General features: G+C 34.0%; 1 protein-coding gene across 1 annotated transcript; it reads left to right on the forward strand.

Moving 5' to 3' along the window:
• Positions 1-1,106: 1,106 nt before the first annotated feature.
• On the forward strand, positions 1,107-13,406 carry LOC113758646 (viridiflorene synthase-like). Its single transcript, XM_027301414.1, has 8 exons — positions 1,107-1,272; positions 2,633-2,903; positions 3,006-3,378; positions 3,816-4,034; positions 4,582-4,720; positions 5,076-5,239; positions 12,407-12,488; positions 12,913-13,406. Exons 1-8 carry the CDS (start codon positions 1,153-1,155, stop codon positions 13,201-13,203), a joined length of 1,659 nt encoding a protein of 552 aa, XP_027157215.1. The 5' UTR covers positions 1,107-1,152; the 3' UTR covers positions 13,204-13,406.

The following is a 13,406-nucleotide window of genomic DNA, read 5'->3' on the forward strand; positions in this document are numbered from 1 at the left end:
TACATCATTAATGTTTGAATTATTGAATATTTGAATGTGTAACTTATAACTTGCAAGTATTAGTGTGCTCTAAAATTACATTATATATTTAACATGAAAATTCATCTATTGTGACTTGTGAAATGTGAACTTGTAAAGTGTGCGTTAATTTGAATAACTTTTGAGTTCAGTTCATTAGTTCATCAGCTGATTAGCATGTTTAGTCTTTTCTGACTTGTAGTTGTACTGTGTATTTGCATTTCAGATTTTCAGTTGATGAATTTTGGCATTTGTAATTTGTGTGTAATAATTTGGATGTTGATTTCCTTTGACTTGGTGTTGTAGCTTGTAAGTTTGCAATTATATTGATTACAGTAGTAACTTAGCTATTAAACTTGATAACAGAGTTTTTTTTTTTTTTTTAAAGTACAAGGATTAAGCCACTGCTATCTAATGCCTGATATATGGGGACCCCTAGCCTGTCTAACCCCAGGAGAACTTTAATCCTACGTGGCAGAGATGCTTCCTCATTGTACAACACATTGTGGCCCAAATGAGCTGAAGCAATTGCATCAGCGACCATATTTGCTTGACGATAAACGTGACTGAGTGTCGCTTGATAACAGAGTTTAATTAGGTTGGAAATTACAATTAAAAGATTCAACAGAAATTTTTTTTTAGATGAAAACGGTTAACCCGAATTCATTACCATTTTCGAATTCAAATTCGGGAGTGAAATGAATTCGGGTATTGCTAATTCAAATTTGAAAGCGATTTAAATTTCTATAAGTCTAATAACAGAATTTACTGAATTCATACACCCGAATTACTGCATTTGCACCGTTTGCTCACCCTTATTTACAGATTAACTATATTTTTCAATTAAAAAGTAGACTAAATTTGAAACAAATAAAAAGAGAAAATAAAACTATCAAAGTTGGACAAAAGAAATAAGAAAAATACAAGTACCCCGTTAGCCAAACCCGATAGATGTAATATGGTTGTATATATTGATCCAACCAATTTACCTGCGCAGCCTTTACTGCCTAACTACTCAAGTGTTTGGATCTATAAATACGCAAACGGATTCCTCTGGCTGATCATCAAACAAAGTAGTCATACTAAGATACAACGTAGTTAAGCTGAATATTCCCCCAACTAGCACCCAACAAAATGGCCTCAACTGAAACTGCCGTTCCCTTGAACAATCAGCATGAGATTGTCCGCCAATTAGCAGACTTCCCAGAAAACATTTGGTCTCATCGCATCGCTTCTTTCACTCTCGATAAGCAGGTTATACTTCCTTTGATCCTTTCCTTCGGGGAACTTAAGTTGCATGCATATGTGCTGAATCGAACATCAAAGGATGATTTATGTGGCACATTTGTTTGGCAAACGTTCTCATTATCTCATTTGATCCCCCATCCTTTGTAATTATTGCCATCAATGCTGATGTGATTATGCCTTAATAAACCACATGTGATCCTCAGTGTCACTTTTACATTTATACCAAGTGTCCTATTTATTTAACTTGTCATGAATTGTTTATTTAAGTTTCTTCTACTTTCACGTGATAAGTGGAATTCGAATTGGATTTAGCACCAGATGGTTGCACAGAGGATCCCAACTTTTAATAAACTCTCCAGTCATGTCCATGTACATATTGTTTCTAGGAGCACTAAACGTTTGATCAGTCATATTTCCTTTCCTATAAACCACGACTTGACACTGATTCGCTGTTTTTGTTTCTCTGAGTAGCATGGTGGGCTACATGCATTAAACTTCCTCAACATTACTATCAGTTGAATTTTACACGCCAACTTTTTAAGTAGACACTTAAACCATGCTTGATTTTTTTTTTTAGAGAAAAATACATTCCCTAGCTTAATTTTGTTTATATTTCTTTTCTCCTTATTTATCATTTCTTTTTTTTTCCTTGTCTCCTTCATTCCTTTCCTTTGCTTTTTTTTTTTCTCGCTTTTCTCAGGTTACCTAATTGTTCCTTTTCCAGTTATTATTTGTAAACTTGTCACATTTTGTTAAACTTTCTTTTATTTAATAGTATTATTTTTCTTGTAATATGTATATTTGCTTGTTTTTACTATCACTAATACATGGTAGACAACATAGCATATGCTTGTTACGGTAATTAATATGCAAATTTAGTCTAGACACCTAATAATTTAGATACATTAAGAAAACCAAAACTTATATTTTGTCATTATATAACAAGAGAAAACAAATAGATAACCAACTACTATATATTATTATTTTATATTTTTACCTATTCAAAGGGTAAAAGAATATAGAAAAATTTCTGGAAAGGTAATCAATGTAGAAGGGGTACTTCCATAAAAAATAACAAGTAGGGTTTTAACTGCCAAATAGAAAAGTCTAAGGGGTAGAATGCTAATGGGGATAAGGTTGACAGCAGTTGAAAAAAAAAATAAAAAAATAAGGTTGATAGCAGTTTTGTCCATTTAACCGTAAAACAACACATGTACTTAACTTCGAAGGGAACAAATATGTTACAATGACAGGGTTTGAGCTGTTTCTGTCTACTGTTTAGTTTCTATAATTCTGAATTTTTGAAGAAACTTAACTAGACCAATTTGACGATCTCAATGAAGAAAGATTTGACTGACTGTTTCAGGGATATGAAATGTGTGCCAAAGAAATTGAAATGTTAAAGGAAGAAGTGAGCAGGCTTTTGGCAATTGAAAAACCCATGATGGAGAAATTCAATCTTATAGATAATATAGAACGACTTGGCATCTCGTATCACTTTGGCGACAAGATTGAAGACCAACTACAAGAATATTATGATGCTTACACCAACTTTGAGAAGCATGCAGAGTGTGATTTATCGATTGCAGCACTTCAATTCAGACTGTTCAGGCAACATGGTTTCAATATATCTTGTGGTACACTACTTTCTTGCTAAATTGACTGCTTCAAAATTGTGACTAGGCTATGTACAAAAAATAATTTTTCTAACTATTATTGGCTAAATAAATTCCATCCAGGCATCTTTGATGGGTTCCTTGATGCTAATGGTAAGTTTAAGGAATCTTTATGCAATGACATAAAGGGTCTCCTAAGTCTTTATGAAGCTGCTCATGTCAGAACACATGGTGATAAAATTTTAGAAGAAGCCCTTTTTTTCACAACTACTCATCTGACACGGGAAATTCCCAATGTGGGTTCTACTCTTGCAAAAAAAGTGAAACATGCCCTTGAGCAGCCATTGCATAAGGGCATCCCAAGATATGAGGCTTATTGTTATATCTCCATGTATGAAGAAGATGAGTCTAGTAACAGGTTGCTGCTAAGGCTTGCCAAATTGGATTACCACTTGTTGCACATGTTGTATAAAGAAGACCTTTCTGAGATAATCAGGTACTTCCATTGAGGCACCAGCTCTCCAGTGGGCGGGTCTAAGATTTTGTTATCAACAATAACACCACAAGTATATAATACATGCTTTTTAGTGAAATTTTAGGTTCACTTGGAGTTTTGTAGGACAGTACAACACCAACAGTTTCTGAAACAACATTGTATTCATTTTATGTTGATTTGAAACCTTCAAATAACTATTTTCTTTGTAGATCGCATAAGCCCTAATTAAGAAAACTACCTTCATTTTAAGAATTACCACAATTTTACGAAACGCAAACTACTGAAAGAGTTAGCGGATTTAACACTCTTTTCCAATATTTTTCCTAACTGTCACATCAAATGCCTTTGTATATATTTCCATGTTTCTGCTTGACAGCTTCGTTAATGACCGTGCAACTTTCTGTTTTCATTTTTTGATTATATTCATGATAAAACAGGTGGGGGAAGGAATTGGACATCATATCGAAGGTTCCATACGCAAGGGACAGAATTGTGGAGTGCTACTTTTGGGCTGTTGGAACCTATTATGAACCTCATTATTCTCTTGCTCGAATGACTTTGACAAAAGCAACAGTCTTGGCTGGAATGATTGATGATACCTATGATGCGTATGGCACCTTAGATGAACTCAAAATTTTTACGGAAGCTGTAGAAAGGTATGCATATATCTACATCTCCTATGTAGTCATACTAATTAAGGATTTGCTCAAACTTGCTATGCATTGATGTCTTGTTAAACCTGCATGCTGCTAAGATGAAAAATTTATATTCCAGTCCAGAATAATCATAGTTTAGAAGATAAGGGGGAAAACATCACATGATAGGCTGTCCACGAATTCATTGAGATTGAATACGAGATTGACAGAATCGTGAAACTCTTGATGGATACATTGTGGTTCGCATGCTCAGAATAGGTGGCTTCAGTACAGTAGCTGTAGAAGCAGCAAGCCACCATAGCCACTAGATTACAATTGTTATAGGTGAGAGGGATGGACCTAAACTTAAAATAGCTGTATCGGAACCTCCTCTTATCGTAACCCAAATTAACCATACAACCTTGCAAGTTCAAGAAGAAGAAAGAAAGCATTTAACTGGCTGTCCAATTATGTGGCAGCAAACCATTACAGAAACAGTAGACAAATTTTTCTATATTGTTGCTGCATAACAATTTGCGGTGAAATAGGAAGTTTTCTTTGCTTGCAGGTGGGACAGCAGTGGAATCGATCAACTCTCAGACTACATGAAGGCAGCCTACACTTTGGTTCTGAATTTTAATAAAGAGCTTGAGGAAGATTTAGCTAAAAAGAAGAGAACCTTTGCATTCGACAAGTATATGGAAGAAGTACGGTATCACGTTGCTAATTTATAAAACTATGTTAATTTGATGGTCTGTGTTAATATTTAATAAGTGTCTCTGCTACTAATTCATCGATTAAAAGCTTTTTGTTTACAACGCTAAATCGATTGCTGGGCTGAAAAAACATAGAAAAGTTTTACTGATATACCTACCGGTCAAACTTTTAATTCATGTACTTGATACTACAAAGTTTAGTGCATGGTGTTTAAGCCTAGATTAAGACGCTCAAAATCTTTGATGCAGTAAACCCATAGAAATCATCCTTATACTTCTCATTGTTCAATACCTTAATTAAGCATTTCTAATCAAATATTTCCATCCATTCTTTGGTTTTAATCAGTGGAAACAATACGCGAGGACAAGCTTCACTCAGTCGAAGTGGTTTCTTGCGAATGAATTGCCATCTTTTTCTGATTACTTGAGCAATGGAATGGTCACAAGCACATACTATTTACTGTCAGCAGCAGCTTTCTTGGGCATGGATACTGCCTCAGAGGATGTTATCTGACAAGGGTTTATTTTACGTATTTTTAGTGTGTTTTATTAGTTAATTTTGGTTTGATTATTTAGTTTAATAACTAAAATAACTAAGGTTTTGGTAAAAAAACTACATTTTATGTTAAAATGGCTAAACATTGCATTTTATGGATTTTTATGGTAAAAACTTCATATTTTGTAGGTTTAATGATTCAATCATCAAATGAAGTGCATTGAGAAGATATTTGGATGATTGAAGATGGATTAAAGTGGGGAAAATAAAATATGAAGTGTAAAAAGGAAAAATGCAATTTGAATCAAGAAAAGTCAGGTTTTGACAACTCTGACACGTTTTGGTATTTTGACTATATCTGGAGCTACACAGATCGGATCAAGGTGATCTTGGTACCATTTTGAAGCTAAGAGATATATCTACATTTGGTATGAAGACATCAAAGTCCAGTTCAGCCGTTTTCATAGTCCAAAAGTTGAAATACCGAAATTCAACTCAGCTGTCCAAAGTGGAAAACAGAGCTCTGACCAGTGTTTAGTATTTCGATCATATCTCAGGCTACAAAGCTCAGATTTGGATGATTCTTGAAGCATTGGAAAGCTAACTCAAAGGGCTACAACTTTGGTGTTTTACAAAAAATCCAGTTCAGCCTTTATGATAGAGAAAATCTCAGCTGAAGTAAGGACAAAGTGAATACGCGAGTACACAAAACGTGACTTGTAACCGCGTTTTGTGTAGGCGCGTTTTCCGGCCGCAATTCTGCAATTTTGCTCAGTCAATTCTCTTGTGTTCTGACTACTTTCCAGCTACAATCTGCAAGAGAATTCGGTGCACATGCTTTAGAAGACAAAAGGGCAAGAAAGTTGGCATATTTTCAAGTCAAAAACAATGGCTATTGACTATCTTAACAATTTCAGATTTGGAAATCAAATGCAGCAAGTTTGGACCAATGGAAAAGGAGCTTTTGGAGCAGTTTATATAGGGAGCAACCAGGACATGCAGATCATACGGGAGAAGCTTGAAGAGTGCAGAAATGTAGTTCTTCTATTTCCTTAGTGTAGGATAGTTTAGCTAGTGTAATTCATCCACTCTTGTATATTGCTAGACTAGGATTAAGATGGAGATGAAGAAGGCAAGGTGATGAGCTCAAGTGACATGGGTTACATTCCTTTCCAACTCTTTATCTTTTGTACTTGATTCCAAATTTAGTTAATATGCAAGTTCTGGAATTTATGTCTAATATGTGTTTTTAAAGTTTATGCCTTGGGTTTGGTTGAACTTTCTATGATTGTTAGTGCTTATTATTTGGCTAATTGACTGCTATGATTTGAGCAATTTATTTAGTACTTTGGCTCTTTAAATCATGATTAATCTGGTACCATTAATTCTGATTATCTAAGGTGTTATTTCTGCAATGAAAATTGAGATTTAACATTAGTTCAAGAAGTGCTAAACATAGGGAGTACACTCACGAAAGTAGAGGTGCACCTATGTGGTTTTTAGTGATTCATTTCATGTAATTTCACTGAAAAAATGAACTTGTAACTAATTTCATAACCATGAGAATAGATATGGATTAGTTATAAGTATAATTGATTCACTACGAAAGTAGGATTCAAATGCATAAGGAAATTACACCATAATTAGCCTAGATGTAGTATTCAATGATCCAAATATAACACTTGCATGAGTAGTTAGGGATACCACAACCTAAGGAGCTTTTATTTGTTAATTTCTTGTATAAGTGCAGTAGGTTAAATTTCTTATCATTAATTGATAGTCTAAATAATAAAGAAACTTTAGTAATACCGGTAATTGTTCACTCTTCCCTGTGGGATCGACCCGATATATACCCTAAACTACTAGTTGATCTGTATACTTGCAGTGAACGGGTGTAATTCGGTATTTTTTAGCTTGCACGTATGTAAAATACCCGTCAAGTTTTTGGCGCCGTTGCCGGGGAAGATTTGGCAATATCGGTGTGAAGAGCAACTTTATTAGTTTAGACATAATATTAGTTATAATGTTTCTGTTATTTTTGTGTTTTAAGTGTGTATGTGTTTTATAACCTATTCTTCTTACTAATCTTGCTCTTAAGTTATTTAAAAGCAATTTTAGGTGATGAGAAGGGTAGGACAATTTGGAGGACAATGCTTGAGAAGTGGAAGATTGGCAATGGATGGTTACCAAGTGCAAAACTCCTTCAACAGAGGTAACCAAGAAATTACTGAAGGTATGTCTTTTGAAGATGGTTTAAGGTGCTTAAAGGCAAAATTTGATGTAATTAAGTTACAAATTCAAATGGACACCATGATGCATGAAATTGAGCAGAGAAGGAATGTTAATGCTTTTAATTCTTATCATGTGATTTGTGACTTGTGTGGAGGTTATCATGCTACTAATACATGTATGCAAGCACAAAATGTGGATTATTATGATGAATTAGAGCATTACAATCCTTGTTTTGATCGATATAGTGCTAATGCTTATGGTTCGGATAATCATGGTACTTATAGTGATTCTTCATATTTTTATAATTACCAACCTGAATGTGTCCAATATGAATCAAAACCATCTTGGGAGTTAGCTATAGAAAAATTAGCTAATGTGACTTCCGACCGTTTTGATAGGATTGAAAAAAGAATAGATGAATTAACTTCTCACTTTGGCAGAATAAATGAGCAATTGAGTGTATTGTGTGAAGTTATTTCTTCTAATAATTTGCAAAATGATCCTAGCATGAATGGTGGAAATGTTGTATGTGAAAATGGATTGCATTTGGATGAAAATGATGAATCTCAATTATATTTCAATGAGCAAATATCCATTTCACATGATAATACCTTTGAAACTAACTTTGAGCCTCAAGAGGTGAGTTTTAATGACTCATTTTTCACCCCTCTTGAGGAGTGCAGTGAAAGTATATGTTTTAAAGGTATTGCTGTCCAAGATACTCTCATGACATTTTCTTTGGTGAATTCTCAAGTGGTGCATATTCAAGGTAATATTTATGAAACACTTGGGATAGGTAAGTCAATTCCATTTCTCCTATCATTAGATCATGTGACTTTTGCTATAAAGTCACCATTTAATGATCCACCACGACCAAAAATGGTGGATTATTCGTTAACTAAGCCTCCTTGAAAAATGAGGTTCAATAGTCGAGCCAACGACTATAAATAAAAGCGCTTATTGGGAGGCAACCCAATGTTTTGGCTATTTATGTTATTTTGGTGTGATTTTATGTTTAAAGTATGTGTTTGAGTTATTTTGTTATTTTTCATTTGTAGGAATTGGAAATGGAAGCAAAAGTGACCAAATAAGGTGAAAAAGGCGAATTTTGATCAAGGAACTCAACCCCTCGATTTGAGTAATTGTTGTTTTTGATCCATTAAAAGGGGCTAAAATGCATGTTTTTAATGTTTTACATGTGTGCACATTGATAAATTTTACAAACAAATGATTTATGATGCATTTTGAGTGATTGGGGTATCATTTGTAATTTTTCAAAATTGGCATTCTGCAAAAATTTCGCAGAAGAAAACGCATTTGGGCTGAAAACGCGCCTTAGAATCGCGTTTTCCATAATCGCGTTTTCAATTCTGCGCCTATACTGAAGAAAACGCGCCTTCAAAACGCGACAGGAAGTCGCGTTTTATACCAAGTCGCGTTTTCCAGCCTGTTCAGAAACCAAAAACGCGCCTTCAAATACGCGACTCCAAGTCGCGTTTTATAACACAGTCGCGTTTTCGATCCTGCAAGATATGTGAAGAAACGCGACTTCACAAAACGCGGCTTGGTGGCGCGTTTTGATGAGTCGCGTTTTCGGAAAAAAAAAATGCAGATTCCTTGATTCTCTTTTTTCTTCTTTTCCTCATATATTTTCTTGTACCTTGAATTGCTTATTGTATATTTTATATAGGTACATCACCAAAACAAAGGTTTGAAATTACGGATCGCCGTTTTGTTTTATTAAGCCTTTGTTATCACTTTTGTTTCTTATTTTCTATGTTTCGATTATTATTACTAATGGTTATTCAATGGAACTCATGAAGCATTGGAGATAAACGGACAATGGATTTTGAAGCTTCATATTCAATCACATCATAGGGGAGTATTACTTTCTTTATCTTGATTTTCCTTTTTACACATTGAGGACAATGTGTATGTTAAGTGTGGGGGGAGAATTGAGATTATATATATTGTATGTGATTGAATTATTAGTTGCAAATATTGGACTTGTGTTAAAATTCAAAATTTTTCTAAAATCTTGTCCAAAATTGCAAACTTGCCCCAAAAAATTTCATATTTTTTCAATTTTATCCAAGGGGTAACAAGTTTCATACCATTAGTAGTTCAAATTCCTTCTACATTTGAGATAAATATATGTGATTTGGAAACTTCTTTTCTCATTTAACTTGGAAATGACTATTATGTGATTATAATTTTTGCATTTGTAGGAAAGTATATCTTTTAAAGTGGAGAAAATTATGCCTATATTTTTTTGCATATTTGATGAAATTTCTTCTCTTTATTGGATTTTATAAGTTAAGTGATAAATATGGTCAATAATTGCAATACTCTTCTCATGATTATGCTTTCGAGGGAATGTTATTATCTTTACTTTAAAAAAAATGAAAAAAAAATGAAGAAACAAAAGAAAAAGACAAAAATAGAATAAGATTTGTTCTACTCCAATGATTCTTGTACTTAGTAACCGGGAGTCTTCATCTACAAATGTCGACTTTCGCGTAAAACGGTACTTGAATTAAGAGTATGCAAAGCAACTTGAGTATGTGAAGTGTTGAGTAACCGGTGATCTTCATCTAAAAATGTCGATCCTCGCGTCAAAAGGCATTCTCACGTCTTAAGTAATATTTAGATATGTAATATTAATAAATATCTTTTTAAACAGAATTAAAAGATGATCATGAGTTTAGGAAGCATTATTATTGACCATATGAGTTGCTTGCTTGTGAAATCAGGTAAGGATGAAAAAAATCGATTTGAATTTGTTATAATGATGGTATAATTGGCTCTCCTTTACTTGATATTATGAGTACTTGAACTTAATTGAATAATTGCATAATGGTTATTTACTTTGTTTTGAGAAAATGAAGTTGAAATGCTACATATATTTATTTTCAAATTTTGGATCATTGTTGGTTTGTATTTTTATTGCTTGAGGACAAGCAATGGTTCAAGTGTGGGGGTATTTGACAAGGGTTTATTTTACGTATTTTTAGTGTGTTTTATTAGTTAATTTTGGTTTGATTATTTAGTTTAATAACTAAAATAACTAAGGTTTTGCGTAAAAAAACTACATTTTATGTTAAAATGGCTAAACATTGCCTTTTATGCGATTTTTATGGTAAAAAACTTCATATTTGTAGGTTTAATGATTCAATCATCAAATGAAAGTAGCATTAAGGAAGATATTTGGATGATTGAAGCATGCGATAAAGTGGGAAAATAAATTATGCAAGTGGTAAAAAGAAAAATGGCAATTTGAATCCAAGAAAAGTCCAGGTTTTGGACAACTCTGACACGTTTTGGTATTTTGACTATATCCTGGAGCTACACAGATCGGAATCAAGGTGATCTTCAGGTACCATTTTGAAGCTGAAGAGATATATCTACATTGGTATGAAGACATCAAAGTCTCAGTTCAGCCGTTTTCATAGCCAAAAGTTTGAAATACCGAAATTCAACTCAGCTGTTCCAAAAGTGGAAAAACAGAGCTCTGACCACCCAGTGTTTAGTATTTCGATCATATCTCAGCTACAAAAGCTCAGATTTGGATGATTCTTGAAGCATTTGGAAAGCTAACTTCAAAGGGCTACAACTGCGTGTTTTACAAAAAAATCCAGTTCAGCCTTTATGATAGAGAAAATCTCAGCTGAAAGTTAAGGACCAAAGTGAATACGCGAGTACACAAAACGTGACTTGTAACCGCGTTTTGTGAGGCGCGTTTTCCTGGCGGCAATTCTGCAATTTTTGCTCAGTCAATTCTCTTGTGTTCTGACTACTTTCCAGCTACAATCTGCCTAAGAAATTCGAATTCGGTGTACATGCTTTAGAAGACAAAAGGGCAAGAAAGTTGGCATATTTTCAAGTCAAAAACAATGGCTATTGACTATCTTAACAATTTCAGATTTGGAAATCAAATGCAGCAAGTTTGGACCAATGGAAAAGGAGCTTTTGGAGCAGTTTATATAGGGAGCAACCAGGACATGCAGATCATACGGGAGAAGCTTGAAGAGTGCAGAAATGTAGTTCTTCTATTTCCTTAGTGTAGGATAGTTTAGCTAGTGTAATTCATCCACTCTTGTATATTGCTAGACTAGGATTAAGATGGAGATGAAGAAGGCAAGGTGATGAGCTCAAGTGACATGGGTTACATTCCTTTCCAACTCTTTATCTTTTGTACTTGATTCCAAATTTAGTTAATATGCAAGTTCTGGAATTTATGTCTAATATGTGTTTTTAAAGTTTATGCCTTGGGTTTGGTTGAACTTTCTATGATTGTTAGTGCTTATTATTTGGCTAATTGACTGCTATGATTTGAGCAATTTATTTAGTACTTTGGCTCTTTAAATCATGATTAATCTGGTACCATTAATTCTGATTATCTAAGGTGTTATTTCTGCAATGAAAATTGAGATTTAACATTAGTTCAAGAAGTGCTAAACATAGGGAGTACACTCACGAAAGTAGAGGTGCACCTATGTGGTTTTTAGTGATTCATTTCATGTAATTTCACTGAAAAAATGAACTTGTAACTAATTTCATAACCATGAGAATAGGTATGGATTAGTTATAAGTATAATTGATTCACTACGAAAGTAGGATTCAAATGCATAAGGAAATTACACCATAATTAGCCTAGATGTAGTATTCAATGATCCAAATATAACACTTGCATGAGTAGTTAGGGATACCACAACCTAAGGAGCTTTTATTTGTTAATTTCTTGTATAAGTGCAGTAGGTTAAATTTCTTATCATTAATTGATAGTCTAAATAATAAAGAAACTTTAGTAATACCGGTAATTGTTCACTCTTCCCTGTGGGATCGACCCCGATATATACCTAAACTACTAGTTGATCTGTATACTTGCAGTGAACGGGTGTAATTCGGTATTTTTTAGCTTGCACGTAATGTAAAATACCCGTCATTATCAACTGGATGTCAACTAATCCCAAATTCTTTGTTGCGTTGACAACACATGCCAGATTGACTAATGATGTTGGCAGTCACAAGGTTTGATTTTTTTTTTTTTGGCATTTAATTGGTAAACAAGACTAAGCCGACAAATAGAATTTCCAAAATGGATTAACTCACTGATCACATTTCTTCACATGTCGTTTTAGTTTTTTGACCAACTTCATCATGAAATCGTACATTTTGTTATCAAACTTCTATCTGCTTCGCGCAATCAACCTAGTATAATCTTATGATTACTCTTGTTTCTGGATCTTATTAATTTTCTATGAAAAAAGTCGCACGTAAAATATGCATATTCACTCAGACATGTATGCTTTTCATCAATTTAACAAAATATAGTTCTGTTATTTATGTAATTTTTGCTTTATCAATAGTTAGTACCCTTTTGTGCATCTTATTCGAGTTCCCATATTTTATGTCTATTAAAATTTTGATCTATTTAAACTCTTTGCATTTCAAGTTCGAGAAAGAAAGGGGCAGTGGCACAGCAATTGAATGCTACATGAAAGATTATAATGTGTCGGAGGAAGAGGCAATGGAGAAGTTTGAAGAGATGTGTGAGGACACTTGGAAGGTTATGAATGAGGAATGCTTAAGGTCTACTACAATTCCAAGAGAAATTCTCAAAGTGATTCTCAATCTAGCACGAACCTGCGAAATTGTTTACAAGCACCGTGGAGATGGATTCACTGATCAACGTAGAATTGAAGCCCATATAAACGCAATGCTTATGGACTCCATGTCTATTTGAGGATGACACTGGTTACATTATCAGTTCCCATTGGAATTGGCCCTATGTATCAATTCATTATGAGTTCTGAAGTGTGTGTGTGTATGTTTTTTTTTTTCCTGTTTTTAATTGGCCCTAGAGGTCTTCTAATGCTGACAGAGAGGGAGATCGATTCTCCTTTCTTCCGTCTCCTCCCTTTGGTTATGGTTGTGTATCAAAACAAA

The sequence above is a fragment of the Coffea eugenioides genome, unplaced genomic scaffold, assembly GCF_003713205.1.
Source record: "Coffea eugenioides isolate CCC68of unplaced genomic scaffold, Ceug_1.0 ScVebR1_623;HRSCAF=1329, whole genome shotgun sequence".
Taxonomy (NCBI): Eukaryota; Viridiplantae; Streptophyta; class Magnoliopsida; order Gentianales; family Rubiaceae; genus Coffea; species Coffea eugenioides.